The following is a 14,121-nucleotide window of genomic DNA, read 5'->3' as shown; positions in this document are numbered from 1 at the left end:
GGGGCATGGCATTAGGGCAGATGCAGTCCGCATAATCCAGAGCATTCGTCAAAAAAGGCAGCGACAGGAGCAGCCGCCGTTCCCGCCGCCGCCACAACAGCAGCAGCGGCGTCTGAAACGGCGTCGGCCATCACCACCACCACCACCACCACCACCGCCGGCACCGCCGCCACGACCGCCGCCAAAGCTGCCACCCCCACCGCCACAGCAGCAGCCCATTCGGCACTTCCGGCTGCCGGAAATTAACGTTCAAGCGAACAACTATATGGAACTGGTTAACATGCATCGAGCGGTTGACGAGGGCCGAGACATTGAGCCCCCTTGTGTACGACACATGAGCGAGGATGAGTTGCGCGACTTTCTACAGACTCCCCTTAAAACGGGGGCCCCCTGCCATACCCAATCCACCGAAAGGGCTGTAAAGCTGACCACCGAATCAGTCACAGCTGTAACAGGCGCAGACCGACAGGACGGCTACGCTCTGAACAAACGGGCCTACCGAAACAAAATGAAAAAGTAGCATTAGCTTCATCCATGTGTCGTACACAAGGTATGTTAGTCACATTGTTCTCATGTCACCCGACTACATAGTGTGAATGAACTTCATATCAACAGTGAACGCAGTGTCATATGTTACTCAGATCAATCCACCTACGTTCCTCGCTATTGTAAATGGCTCCCGAGCGCACTCCACTATTTCGCCAATCACGATAGTCATTTATCCAATTCAACATTAGGTCTAAAATATGTCTGAAGTAACATAAAAATGAAGTGAACATTTCTGTCGTGCTTTGATAGACGTAGCATAACGACCACGACGGTCGCAAGTGACCGCCGGGGCTGTAAACGGCACGGCAACGACCGGCCGGCGGGCGGCTACGCCAGCGCCATCTATGGAGAGAATCGGGTAACTAACGCAAACCTTCCGAGCCTTATGCTTTCCTGCGAGGCCGGTGAAGCAGGCGGCGTGCCGATTTCGACGTCGCTGTATGCCGAATCGACTGGTACATGCATTTAGCGATACATTGTTCATATTTTTTCATTACATTCATCATATTATTCAAAAACATGCAAAAATTGAGAAAACGGGAAATATTCAAAGAGCCGGGGCGGTCAAAAAAAATTCGAATTTTATATTTTTTCCGCCGGATTCGGGATCAGCACCCCCAAATACGTTAGATTAGACCTGGGGAGCAGAACTTTTCGAAACTTTTTGCAAAACCGGTCACCCTACAGTGCATCTATGTACATTCCAATTTGTAGAAGAATCGGTTCAAAAATGTACGAATTTTTCAATTTCCCATGACGTCACGGCACATCATATTTTCCAAAAATGTTTTTATTAAACGATCTAGAGTGTAGACTTCGTACAGGAACTAAAACAGTAGGTACCATTTGATTCTTCGTGAAAAACTGCCTCAGATAATTAGACACCTTTTGGGTCTAAACAACCAACTTCAAAATTTGACATCATTGACCTGACCTTGATCTCACTTGGCCTGACCTTGACCTGAAGTTCATCTTAATATGGTCCACATCACTAATTTAGTATGCCCAATGAAATATATGAATAAAATGACACATAAAACATCTGTCGCACATGTCCTATTCTGTACATTGCTTTTGGTGACCTGATCTGACCTTGACCTTGACATTTGTATGACATCGTATGCAACGCACCTTGTCTTGGTAGCGTAAGAACACGTTTTGGGTAATCAATCTCAGTCCATTCTTCGGTAACTTTGCTCCAGAGCCGATAATGTAGAAACTTTAATTGTTTATCCTCGACCTGACCTTGACCTGACCTCTGACCTACTTAGTCAAAAAAGGTTCCAAATGTCCTTCTTGTCGAGAGCTTTCGAGTACCGTTTTCCCGTCTTTCTACGGCCATTGGTCCAGAATTGTGAGCATAGGCGGCGGAACGGGGAGGGCACCGGGGCACCGTGCCCCCCTTTGATTTTGGTATTTAACATTAGCCCTATGGGCGTTGCATGGAAAGAATGGGACCAAAAGTCGGCAGTGCCCCCCCCCCCCTTAAAGGGACTATCCCACCTTTAACATGGGGTTTGAGTTGAGATAGCCAAGTTTGCGGCGAGGTTCAGAAACCACTATCTATCTAGGTTGCAACCCCCGCGGCCTCTTGGTGTTGAAGAAATTCGTTCCCTTGATTTGAAAATGGGCCTTGTACAAGATGTCCGTCAAGACAGCCCATATTCAGCCCAGATTCAGCCCGGATTCAGCCCAGATTCGGGACACCTCCGATCAAGATGAAACTCGCACACAATGTAGGCCATGACATGCCCAATCCACAGTCCAAGTCATTTGGTGGCACTCCTAGCCGTTTGACCTACAGAGATCAGCAAAGGTCACGTGGCCCAAATTTGCACAGCAGATTGTGGCCCACCCAGTAGAGCTAGAGCGCTAAAAATGGCACCAATCGACTCGCCAGCATCTAATCTTACTTTCCCAACACTCATTTGACCTCTCAAGGTCATGCGATGACCTAAGGTCATTTGTGGGCTATGTCGAAAATACACTTGCACAGCAGTTTTCGAGTAGATGGATTGACCGAATTCCAAATCAAAGCACATCATCCGGCCCAAGGCCCTATCTTCAACATGGAGCGACCGTTAGTGTGACGTCACCTCGTTTAGTCACTCTGATTTAAATGGGTTTGTTCGTTGAAAAATCGCTTAAAACTTGGTCTGAACTTTGTTGTGGTGCCTACAGAGTAAAAAGAATCAGCTTTATGACAGTAATGTGGCCTGGGGAAGGAGGTAATTTTGGGCTGTGACGTCACATATTTGAAAGTTTGTGTTTGGAATATGGGAAGCCTAAGATGTTTAATGAAAAATAAATGCCAGAACCGTGTTCCTGGTCATCCAATCTATAAAGTCGGGCACAATTTAACTGGTTTTAACAACATTTTAGAAGGTGGGATAGTCCCTTTAATTGAAGGTGTTCCGCCGCTACTGATTGTGAGATAGGGGGCAGAATCCCCCCCCCCCCCGCTCCCCAACAGGGCGCGTATTGCTGAATAGTGAATAGCCCAGCGGGGCGCGGGTTAAAGGTAGTGTGCCACCTTTGAAAGATTTCCCATTTTATTTTTCCTAGGATAAGACGCTTCTGTTTTTACCTAATATCGCAAAAAAAAATCAAAAATGGGCCTGGAATAGTGCCTTTTTCGCCTAAAAGTTTATCGGTTTTTCGATATGTATAACAACTGTAGTGGGCTCACCTGCAAACAGGCGTCGGCCAAGCGTCGGCAACAATCGCGAATGCGGCGCACATGTGACAATAAGCAAAGGTCATTATAGTGTTACGACCATACGACGTACGGGAATGAGTTATCAGCTGTCTAATCGTAGACAACACAATGTCGAGCCTTAACCCTCGCCCGCACATGGGGGTGGTGGTTGCCACCCCCCCCCCCCCAGGCAGTCTTTCTGCTCTGCACTCAACATTTTTAGAGCTAGAAGGCTAATTTTTCGTATAGCTGCTCGTCTATCCTTTCTTGATGTCCACTGAAAATTTCAAGTTTCTGTGATTTTTGGTTTTGGAGATATGACCTTGTTTTTCAGGTCATGTCATGACCCAAATGGCCAATTCTCAACATCTTGCGTTTGCCATGGGCCTTGTGAGCTTTTGACACCCTGATTTCAGCCTTTTTTGCCAGTCTTACCTCCCACCTATCATGGAACATGTTGTTCGACGATGTACAGGGGTCAAGGTCAGGGTCAAGGTCAACCTAGGTCATCTAAGATAATTGCGTTTTAGGCAAGCTGAATTTACTTTTTGTGAAGTTTTTTGACTGCATTTTTGGTAAAAGCTTCTCAGATCATGATTTCATGTGATATGGACCCAAAAACAATCGGTGCGCACATCAGTATACACACAGACACACACAGACATACAAACACATATAATTGACCTTGACCTAACTTGACCTGAAATGACCTCAGCAGCAAAATTCTGGTCGGATAGTGTGACAAAGAGGTTCTAGCTGGCTTGGCACCAGAAAACAGCATCGTCATCGGTATTTGATAAGCAGCGCCCTTGATATCCAACGGTGACCCAAAACAGCAACATTTTTTAGTTTGACCTGACCTGGAAGGTCAATGACTGACCTGAGAAGGTAAAACTGGGTATCATTGGATTCGTCTCTTCCCAAAGAATCTTTTTGGTCTTTACTGCTAAGCTCTATCTCCAACAGGAACGAAATGGCGCGGGGGGGGGGTGGCAACCACCCCCCCCCCCCATGTGCGTTCTAGGATGGGAAAATGGCATGTGCGGGCGAGGGTTAAACTGTAAGCCTGTATTGGTATTGTTTCTTTTATTTGCCTGTCGAACATTATTTATGGTTTGAAATATGATTTTATGTAAAATAATTGATATGAAAAAGCCGTCTCATAAGTTATGACCCAATGTCACCACACGCAAGTGGCAGAAATGACAATGATCAGCTGACGCATTTTTCTTGGCCGAAGTCAGAGCGCGCAGCCCGACGCACCACCACCGCACCACAAAGTATGAGCAGAAGCCGCGCCCAAAGCCAGGGCCCCTGTAACGTGAGGTAGCCGAGTCGGGGCAGCGTGCGCTGACCCAAGCCGGGGCCGCAGCTTTGGGCGCGGTCTACCGCATCCCCGCGGGCAGCCCCAGGCTATCACATGACACCGGGAGGACGCGCGGCTCCGGCTTGGATCAGCGCACGCTGCCCTGACTCGGCTACCTCACGTTACCGGGGCCCTGGCTTTGGGCGCGGTCTACCGCACCACCTAACAGGCGTGTTCGAAACCGCAGGAGCTGATGATGAACGGGTTTATCGAAACTTGATTGGATGAGCATATCGGTAATAGCGATTTCAGTGTGTGCATTTATTGTTCATAGTGGTGTGAAATGTGGTTGGGGTACGACCGACAACCCGTCGGGGCGAATTTCACACTGGGGTACTCAAAATTTGAAGAATTTAAGACGTTTCCATGAGTTTTGAAGGTATGGATAAGTTCTAAAAATCCGGTTCTCCTTATCTGGGCCATTAACTCCATACGGTCCAGGAAAGCTGGCACACTACCTTTAAAAAGCTAGGAAACTTGGCGAAGAAAGTATTGAGCGCATTTTGGAAATTGTTCCTGTATCATGCCGATCGTCGACAGATTTGACCTCAGTGCATCCGGTAAGCCTGCATATGTCAAGCGGTGTAACACAACTGATGTTTGCAATGTCGATTTTCTACGGCAGCCCTTTTGGTGACGTAGTAACTAATTATAAAAATAAGAATTTAGCACCATAAGATTCCTCTCACTGACAGGCGTGGAATGATATTTGTGTTGCCAGAAAAGGTCAAACAGGAGGTGTTCATTGCGATTCCGACCACTTGCAAAACTATGACTGAATTTGATTGAATGCGTCCCAGTGATTGGCGCCGAGTTACTCCATGGCATACACAAGGGTTTTCTTCATTCAGAAAGCGATAATCGACTATTTAGATCTACTAATGTTGCAACAGAGCACGCTGTCGACGCGAAATCCATCTACGGATTTTACCCGCTGCTACTGACGGTTTCCTACCAGTTTGCTGCGGAACCCCCGCCCTACTTGTCGGTACCACCCGTGCTTGACTCACCACCCCCTGTGTCACACTCACCCGCCCCCTGGTCTCCCCCCCCCCCGTATACCGAGGGGGTCACCCGGTGTTTCCCACACCCCCACTAGATGGCGCTCGGCCGGTCCGCCTGCCCTCCACTCGGCCACTGAGCGGGCACATCTCGTGGCCGGCCGGCGGACAGTCGTTCGCGATGGCGCGCTGGGCTTGGTTGTCGGTGCTGGCGCTCTGTGTGATGGGTGAGACGGTCGAGCAGAGCACGTGGACTCGCTCCCGAAGAGAACACATACTCAGTCGGCACTACCAGCGGCTGGCCAGTCACAGGAGGATGCACAGACCCAGCACTCCTGACAGGACTGAGAGTCGGTGGTCGCAGCGACCGAGCGTGCCCGAAACGGCAGACCGCCGGTGGTCGCCGAGAGTCAGTGATTTCGAGACATCTGAGCACCGGTGGTCGCAGCGACCCAGTGTTCCAGAGACGGTACAGGAACTGGAGAGCGATTCTGATTCGTCTGCACAGGTGAGACTCGCTTGTGACTTCGTTGTCTTGGGGTGGACCGATCGTTGACATGCCATGTAATGTTGAGATTGATAGTGAAGGATCGGGTTCTTGAGGAGATGGGCTAAGCGGTAAGATCGAGAAGAGAGGAGAGGGTTGCAGAGGCGCAAAGATACCTACCTGGCATCTTCAGATGCGACGGAGAGTCACGTCAGGTCCCATGCAGAGTTTCTTTTAGAGTCGAGCTCACCTCAGGAACGGTCATCAGTTGTGTAAGGAAGGTCAGGGTGAACAGGGTGTTTTATGGCTGGCTGTGCTCCTTGGTCCGTCAGCCTGTGATGAAGCCTGAAGGTATTTCTCCAGAGAATCCGCCCGATTACGTAGAAGGGATAGTCATTTTGCATAGATGAAATCGTATCTGTTTATCCTATCCTCTTAGTTTATTTCAGACTAGCGATACCTTGGAGGGTGGTATGTGCGAATTGCATACCTACTTTGGAGGGCGCTATTAAATATCCTGACACTATGATGCTTGATGCTCTTGTGAGTTGTGTTTGACATCCTTACCACGCTGCCACCCTATTTATCTATATCTCGAGGTTGGGATTTTGAACGAGGCGGGTACAGCGCAATGATAACTACTGGGAGGAAAAGTGGTCATGTGATAAGCCATAAGGTGATCTCGCTCTATCATTGTGCTTTAAATAACTAGCGGTACAGGTAACTGTGCATTCTACAAACAAATATTACCAAGCATATAAACTTCATGATGCTTAAGTTCCCTTCTTCTTTTGTTGATGAGCACGACATGCAACTACTTCAGAGCGAGCCAGTAATTACCTGGGCTGAAACCGGTTTCTGTAGTCTCGACGCATCCCCGATTGTAAGGATGAAGCAGAGGATGAAGTGCCTACATATTCTACCCATCTGTTATGAATAGAATTCGGTAGCATGGAGGCACTGGCGGCCGTGAGAGGAGGCGTGGGAAACCCAACCGCTAATGGGGAATCGTCACCTTCAGCTCATGCCTCATTCGTTATGTTTTCTACACATTTACGTTCACGGTCATACGATCTGGACATTCCCGGAAACTGTTAGATGACATTGGATAATAAGCTACCAACGCGGATATAAATGCAAATATCGACTACTACAGATACCAAAGCGCGATACTTGTCGAGATTGGTACCGTATGCTATGTCCAACACCAATGGAAGCTGTGCAGTGCAGCACTGCACAGTGCTGGGCTATCGCTGCATTTATTTATTCAGCTGTCGCATGGTGTCGTCTGGCCTTTGCAGCCGCCTTGCCGCCATCAGTATTATCTGATTTGCCCTATACGGAAGAAGCTTGGAAAGTCCCTAGCTTCTGTCATTTCCAGTTGCTTCTCCGGAGTGCGCAGTTCGTTTAAACTAAACAGAAACATGTGACTTGCGATTTGTTATGCAAAATGTCCGTCTGTTCTCTGACCCTGCTATTTCCTGCTAATTAAAACCCTCTCATGCTTAAGTTCGGGCAGTCTAGGCCAACATCAAAGGCCTGCTACCGACATAGCGTAGAAACTTATGCATTGTATCACAGTTCCAAGCGTATTTCACGTTATGTCAGCAAACCGTCTATAAAATGTTAACATTTGTCGCTCACAGCGTCGGCATTGCGCAGTGCTCTAATATGAAAATGACCTAATGCTGGGCACTGCTATTCGACCTGTTTATGTTAAAAATGGCACGGGATCGCGACCCCTGGTTCTCCGAGATGTGTTTGAAGGCTTATAACATAGACTTCAGTTAAAAGAATCTGGCTTGATCTGTGATACTGTATACAAGGTGATGTACCGTTAAATCACTCAAGCAAGCAGTGTGCAGAAAGTGTGCATTGTATGCTAAATTTGAGTGGATGTATCGTTACCACTAACTTCAATCGTTCTTCAATATTTACGTGATAAAAGTTTTAAGAAGCACAATGCGCAAGTCGCAGTTACAAACGCAACATTTGCAACTTAAACCGGTAAATGCACCTGCGACACCGGCATATACGTAGAAGTGCATAGTCGGAGTATAAATGCGCTGTCGACTGTTTTGTGCGCCGTTCTTGGTTTCTTTTTTAGAGACGCCCCAGAAACTCAACAGGACCTTTTACTCACTTGATAATTTTGTGCTTAGTTTTTAAGCCTATCTTTAATCGCTTGTTTACCTTACAGTTACCTACGTAATATCGGTTTTCAAATTTCTTTCAAATTTCTCACTTTAAATGATTATAAAAGGTGTTTTCATAATCTACTGTGTCGAGTCATGAAATGCTGTCTCTCGTTTTCGCTCCGTGGGCTAGCTCAGTCGGAGTCAGAGCCGCAGAGAGGAAGGTGTTTCATCCCCCCACCGCCACCGCCACCGCCACCGGTCGACAGGTAGCCATAATCACTTCCCGGCGAGCTGGTGTTCTTTTCCAGCTGCGCTCATCGCTCACAGTCCTGACTTCTATACATGCCGCCGCCGCCCTTTTTGTTCCCCGACTACGTCACCGGCTCCATTAGAGCATAATGGCGCCTGACGACCTTCGGTGTCACCTACCTCAGCGTGACGTGCCATCTTACTCGAACATTCTGGCACAATGAGCTTCACAGGCTGTCGGCGAAATATTTCTGTCCGCATTGTGAATCTCTCGGAAAAGGAAACCCGGGTAGCGGCGTTTCTTTTTGACGATCATTTGGGATGGATTTAGTGCTTGTTCTTTGGAGATCATTTGAATATAAGCGAAATAGTTACTTATCACCGGTCACTTATGATTATAATCAGTAGAGTCACGCTGACGATTGATCATGTTTTAGCATAGGCTCATTCTTCATGGCCTAAGCGGTACCTGCTGTTACTAAGCAGCACCGATAGCTTATTTCTTGCTGTCCGAAATACAAATCACAAATATTCATGCATCGATAGTCCAGTTATTAACAGAGTAAAGTTATCGACAACAACCTGACGCTATCTGAAAAGCCAGGGACAGTTGCATCTGTAGGTATACCTCGGTCTGCTGAGGACACCAGCGGCGTTTAACCCGCGCCCTGCTGGGGGGGGGGGGGTGTTTGAACACCCCCCCTTGTGGTTTTTCGCAAATATCTCAAAAACGGCGGCGCGGAGCGCCGCCGTTTTTGGTACACCTTATCATACATCAATTCTACACATGTTGTGAAAATTTCAGACCAAGGTCATTCAAGGTCAGGTCACCAGGTCACTTGAAGTGACCTCACCTCATAAAAACTTTCAATGTCTGTCATAGCTACACCGAGTGACCGATCGCTTTGAAACTTTCAGCAATTGCTAAGAGCAATAGCATGTACAAAATGTATATCTCAGAATTTTGATATCGATGACCTAAGGTCAGGTCAATTTTGCGACCTCCCCATTATAAGTCAATGGGAGAAAATTGAAATGCGCCTCTTTTGGACGAAGGACATCATAAACACTCCCAAACACCGAATTACAAGTGGTTTAGACACACTGAACATGAAAATGGTGTCCGTGACCCTTGTTTGTGCCCTGAGGTCATCTTAGGTCACGAATGGTATCTAACAGTTTTTCGCAAATAACTTTTGATAGAGGCATGCTAGAGCGATGAAAACGCCTTAGATGTGTTCAGCTCGACGAGACGGATCGACTGATATGCAACATGACCCTTTCCGGTCAGGTCATGACCTTGACCTGAGGTCAAATTTTCAAGTTGACCTTTCAAGGTCAAGTTATAGTTCATTCGATGCGTCTTGACGAGAGGAACACGATGCCGGTAAAAGTAAGCTCATTCAAGGCTTGGGTCAAAAGTTATTGCAGAAAAACTGTTTTCGAAAAAATCGGCTATTTTTGCAGTTTTTGCCCCCTGCAGGCAAAACCGTTGACGTTAGGTCAAATCTGAGAGAATTACTCAGAAAGGGCGTTAATAGGGCTATCGAATGCGCTTTTCCGCGGCGCTGTAGCTCTATTGGTTCCCGAGTTATGCGTTGGCTTCTTGGAAATTTTCGACATTCGACCTGGAAATCGGCGAAATTTTGCCTTCAATGACCTCTGGTGACCTGACCTTTGACCTGACCAAAAAATTGACCGAAGTGATTTCGTCATTATTTTTTACGCTCTTTCGAACGCCGCCTTCCGCGTATCGCTACGTAGCCCAGGAGCCGAGTTACAAGGGGGGGTGTTCAAACACCCCCCCCCCCCCAGCAGGGCGTGGAAATCCAGGACCCCCAGCAGGGCGCGGGTTAACGTCATCGGTAGAATACAGAGCTGGTCATTTACGACAGTGGAGTGCCATCGGAGGCCTTTGACACTTCAGATCAGATAAGATTCCGATCTTATTTACAGTCAACGATCCTCTGCATCAAGGCCGCCGGCTGTGGCCAATGAAAGGTAACCGAATCTGCGCTCCGCGCCGGCAATGTGCCGTCTGTTGTTACTATTGGCGCACGTGTTTAGTTACGCGTGGCCCACATGAGTGCGGCGGCGGATTGCAATTTGCAACCCCCGAACGCCTACATCCGGTGCAGCGGCAGCTGCGTCCGTACGGAAAAAGTCAGCCGGTGAAACCTGAATTGGAGAGTCGCATGTCGTGGAAGCAGTGCCGGTCCGCCCACCTTTCATTGGATCGGTCCCAGCAATGCCTAAATACCAATGACCTTGACGGACTCCCCATCATATAGGGGAAGTTGGGGCAATGCCGGAGTTGGGGCAAAGCCGAAATTCGAGATATTTCGAAAACCGTAAGACATGGATGCCACCTGTCAGTGATGCTCTGAAGCTTAAGTGACTACAATTATCGCATGTTTGTTACGAGTCGTCATTCGGAATACTTCGGCTGTGAGGGCGCCAAGAGCGTTTTCAAGGTACGCGTTCCTTGTACTACATGCGCCTTTGAAGCTGCATTTCTTACTCATTATGCTACCGTTTGTCTGGCCAATTCGGTCAAGTAATCTTCAGCTTGTTTTTGCATAAGTGTGCTGCCTATTTGAAATTTATACGGCACGTTGAAAAGTTATGGGCCTGCAAATGAAAGTATGGCTGGCTGGGGTAATGCCGAAAACGTGCAATTACGCACGTTAAAGCACGCTACGTGGGCTTTACTGCTGTAGAATAGCAACGCGAATTTTTAGTCACACAAATTACACTTTCAACCGACACAACGGCCTGTTACCTATAAGGAATTATTTACCTGGCATTTTCTTATTATATCACACAATTATAACTTCCAGTGTGCACCAAGCGTCCTCAAGCTCTTAAAACGCGTGTCAGCTTTGATAAATTCTGGATAAAGTTTGAGATAAAGTGGCAAAACATCAATGTCGGCATTCCCCGTAGATCATTTCTCCCATTTTCGGCTTTCCCCGCAGTCCGGGGCAACGCCGAAAAAGTCACTTCTTTGATATTTTTAGTTTGTGCGCTTAACGGTATGCGAATTCATCAAATGCGCCTGGTATGTTTGAAAGGCAAAAGACTGGCCTCTCGAATGACGCCAACAAGAATAGCTTATGTTGTCTACCTTGCGTGCTACGGGCGTCAGAAGAAAGTATTCGGCGTTCCCCCAACTTCCCCTAGGTAACGATCACCAATAAGTACTTATCAATTCTGCAGCGTCAGGCGCTGCCGCTCTTTCACACGGGAGCCTAATGACGGTAGCACTCGCGGCGTACGGCTGGGTTCGTTTCTTGTGACAGCATTCAAACCATACAATACGCATTATCCATTGTTCCTCCCCGAGAGCGGCAGAATTGCCTTGTCTCTTGCCAGTGTGATCTGACAGCTAACCAGAGGCGGTGCGGATGCTACGCAGTCCCCACGTCAGCAGGTTACAAAGTCAGCCGGGAATGGGATGAGTCTCTACTGTCGTTCCACCCAAGTTCCACACACAGACGGAACCACGGTACATGTTAGCGGTTACACCGGAGCCGCTCTGTGGGTTTCGGCTAAAGCGGTGCGGTTTCCGGTAGACTGTGACGTCAAACTCACGTGCTGCTGCGGCGGGTTAGCCGCGGAATGTGACGTCAGAGCAGTGGTGGGATCTATTCACCCGTCATGGCCATATTCCTCCAGCCGAGGGTTACCGTTTGTTACATGAATTTGTGACCGTGTTACGTGCTGCCGAGTAGGCGCTGGTAATCAAAAGCTCCATGTATCAGGGGAACGCAAACCATTCGTAGATAGATCGCATATAGTTAGGTACTGTTATTCAAGGCCCAAGGGTATTCAATCTGCCAAGATCTCTGGAAATTAGAATGACAATGTTTTCTTATTCAAGAAAGGTTCACTATGAGGTGGCGCCACCGCCACGATGAAAAGTGAGATCTATATCATGGTCCATATCAAGTGAAGAAGAATCCATTTGCTGTGGTCATCGTTAAAAACACACAAAAGAGACAGCGCTGCAAATAAGACTAATTGCTGCATCAAAGAACCGGTCCACTTTCGTCTGGGCTAAAGATAACATACATTCTGCTAATGGAAAACAAGGCCGTAACTTTACAATGCTGCTCTATCGCAAAACCAATAAACCTTTTGTCTGGTGACAGCTTGTATCTCGGCTGACACGAAACCACGAGATCACGAGGAATCATTCGTGATGTGTCTGCTCGTCTCCGATTTATTGCATGTCAAAGATTTGTGACGAGTCTTCACAGCACGTAAACGTAAATCAAATAATTCGCTTCAAAGTCGGGAATGGTTTTCTTTCATCCAGTCAATCAACAAAAATGGGTGACGCCATCGACTGTGTTTGCGGCGACTGGAATGCCGCTCGTTCTGTTTGGTCATGCCACAGCTCGGATCATACCTAGCTGTCAAGGCGGCATGCAGAGGACAGAGTATGGTAAGGCTGCATTTAGATAAGCATAGTGCATAAGTGTATGCCATAAGCTTGCATAAGTGACGCCGAGATTCTACCTATTCTTCACTCTCTTTCTAAACAAATTAAAATCAATCTGCCGTGCGTCGTCATGACCAGCGTCCCAATTTTTAGGCATTCTATTCAGATTTACAAACCAACATAAAGCCAAAACCAGTTATTTATGCGGCCCACAAATCATTAACGTCACCTTCCCAGGCGCTATATAGGGTCACCTTCATTTTGCCGACTTCTGTTCCCCATTTGTCGAGCCGTCGGCCGGTGTCCTTTTCTGGCCGATCTGCTCCCCGTCGCGCGGCCGACATGCACCTCCTGTCGACCTGGGCCGCTGGTGGGGCGACACGATCGTCTGGGCACCGGCCTCACTATGGCTGGCTCTCTGTGCCCCTATCTGACAGCCGCTATCTGCTCAGCGGGCCCCATCCAGCGACCGTCCCAATAAGGCACCCCGGCGTCTCGGCTCAGGGGTCCGAGAGGCGACCGGCCGGTCCGGACGGCTTGTCGGATCGTTGAGACGATCATCCGCCGCTGCTGGCGCTAGCAGGAACTCGCTGCCGCCTTTATCACCATTCACCAGCACGGGCTCCGTCTGCCGCATGCACTTTAAAACAGTTTCAAGATGTACGCAACGCTCATCCGATGTGGTGTCTGGACGCTGCTCCGAAAATGCTGGTCATCAGTGCAAACCTGTCTCGTTGACGTTGCACGCAACTTTCCATGTGCGGTATCTCAACTAGCCAGTAGAATTGCCCATCGACATGGACACGTTTACCGAAGCTCTCACTTTACCGTCTAAGCACTGGCGGTTCTCGTAAGCCTCATGCTGCAGCGGTCGCCCTATCTGCCCAGATAACTGTCAGTAATTGCAGCAGGATTGCTGGCGTGTGCGGCTCCATGGCGACCGCCCGCCACGCGCCTGTCTGGCGCGAGTGGCATGCGGCCTGCGCCACCAGGGTACCAGCCGAGACACGAGGCGGCGGATTCCCGGCGTCCTTTGGGCATGAGGTCACGGACTTCAGAGCCGGCCGGTCGTGTAACCCGAGCGGTTCTGTTCTCTATTTGGGGCGAGCAGAACGCCCGGGACGTTTAGTTTCGGACGAACGCGGTCTGTGTGTTGTGCAAGGCTTGACAGATGTGGAGCAGGGTG

The 14,121-nt window shown here is 48.5% G+C and overlaps 1 protein-coding gene across 2 annotated transcripts in view; it reads left to right on the top strand.

Annotated features, from left to right (window-relative positions):
• The first annotated feature begins 5,743 nt into the window (after positions 1–5,743).
• The window catches only part of LOC122368050, a 40,414-nt gene continuing 32,036 nt past the window's right edge, over positions 5,744–14,121 (top strand). The window contains exon 1 of one of the 2 annotated variants that reach the window (XM_043341664.1): positions 5,744–6,122. In XM_043341664.1, coding sequence (XP_043197599.1) covers positions 5,796–6,122 — 327 coding nt within the window. In that variant the 5' untranslated portion in view covers positions 5,744–5,795. The remainder of the gene's footprint in view (positions 6,123–14,121) is intronic. The other variant, XM_043341665.1, reaches the window with a different exon arrangement.

This window comes from Amphibalanus amphitrite, unplaced genomic scaffold, assembly GCF_019059575.1.
Source record: "Amphibalanus amphitrite isolate SeventyFive unplaced genomic scaffold, NRLGWU_Aamphi_draft 000917F_arrow, whole genome shotgun sequence".
Taxonomy (NCBI): Eukaryota; Metazoa; Arthropoda; class Thecostraca; order Balanomorpha; family Balanidae; genus Amphibalanus; species Amphibalanus amphitrite.
The sequence above is the reverse complement of the archived record's forward strand: the minus strand, read 5'-3'. Positions and strand labels throughout refer to the sequence as shown.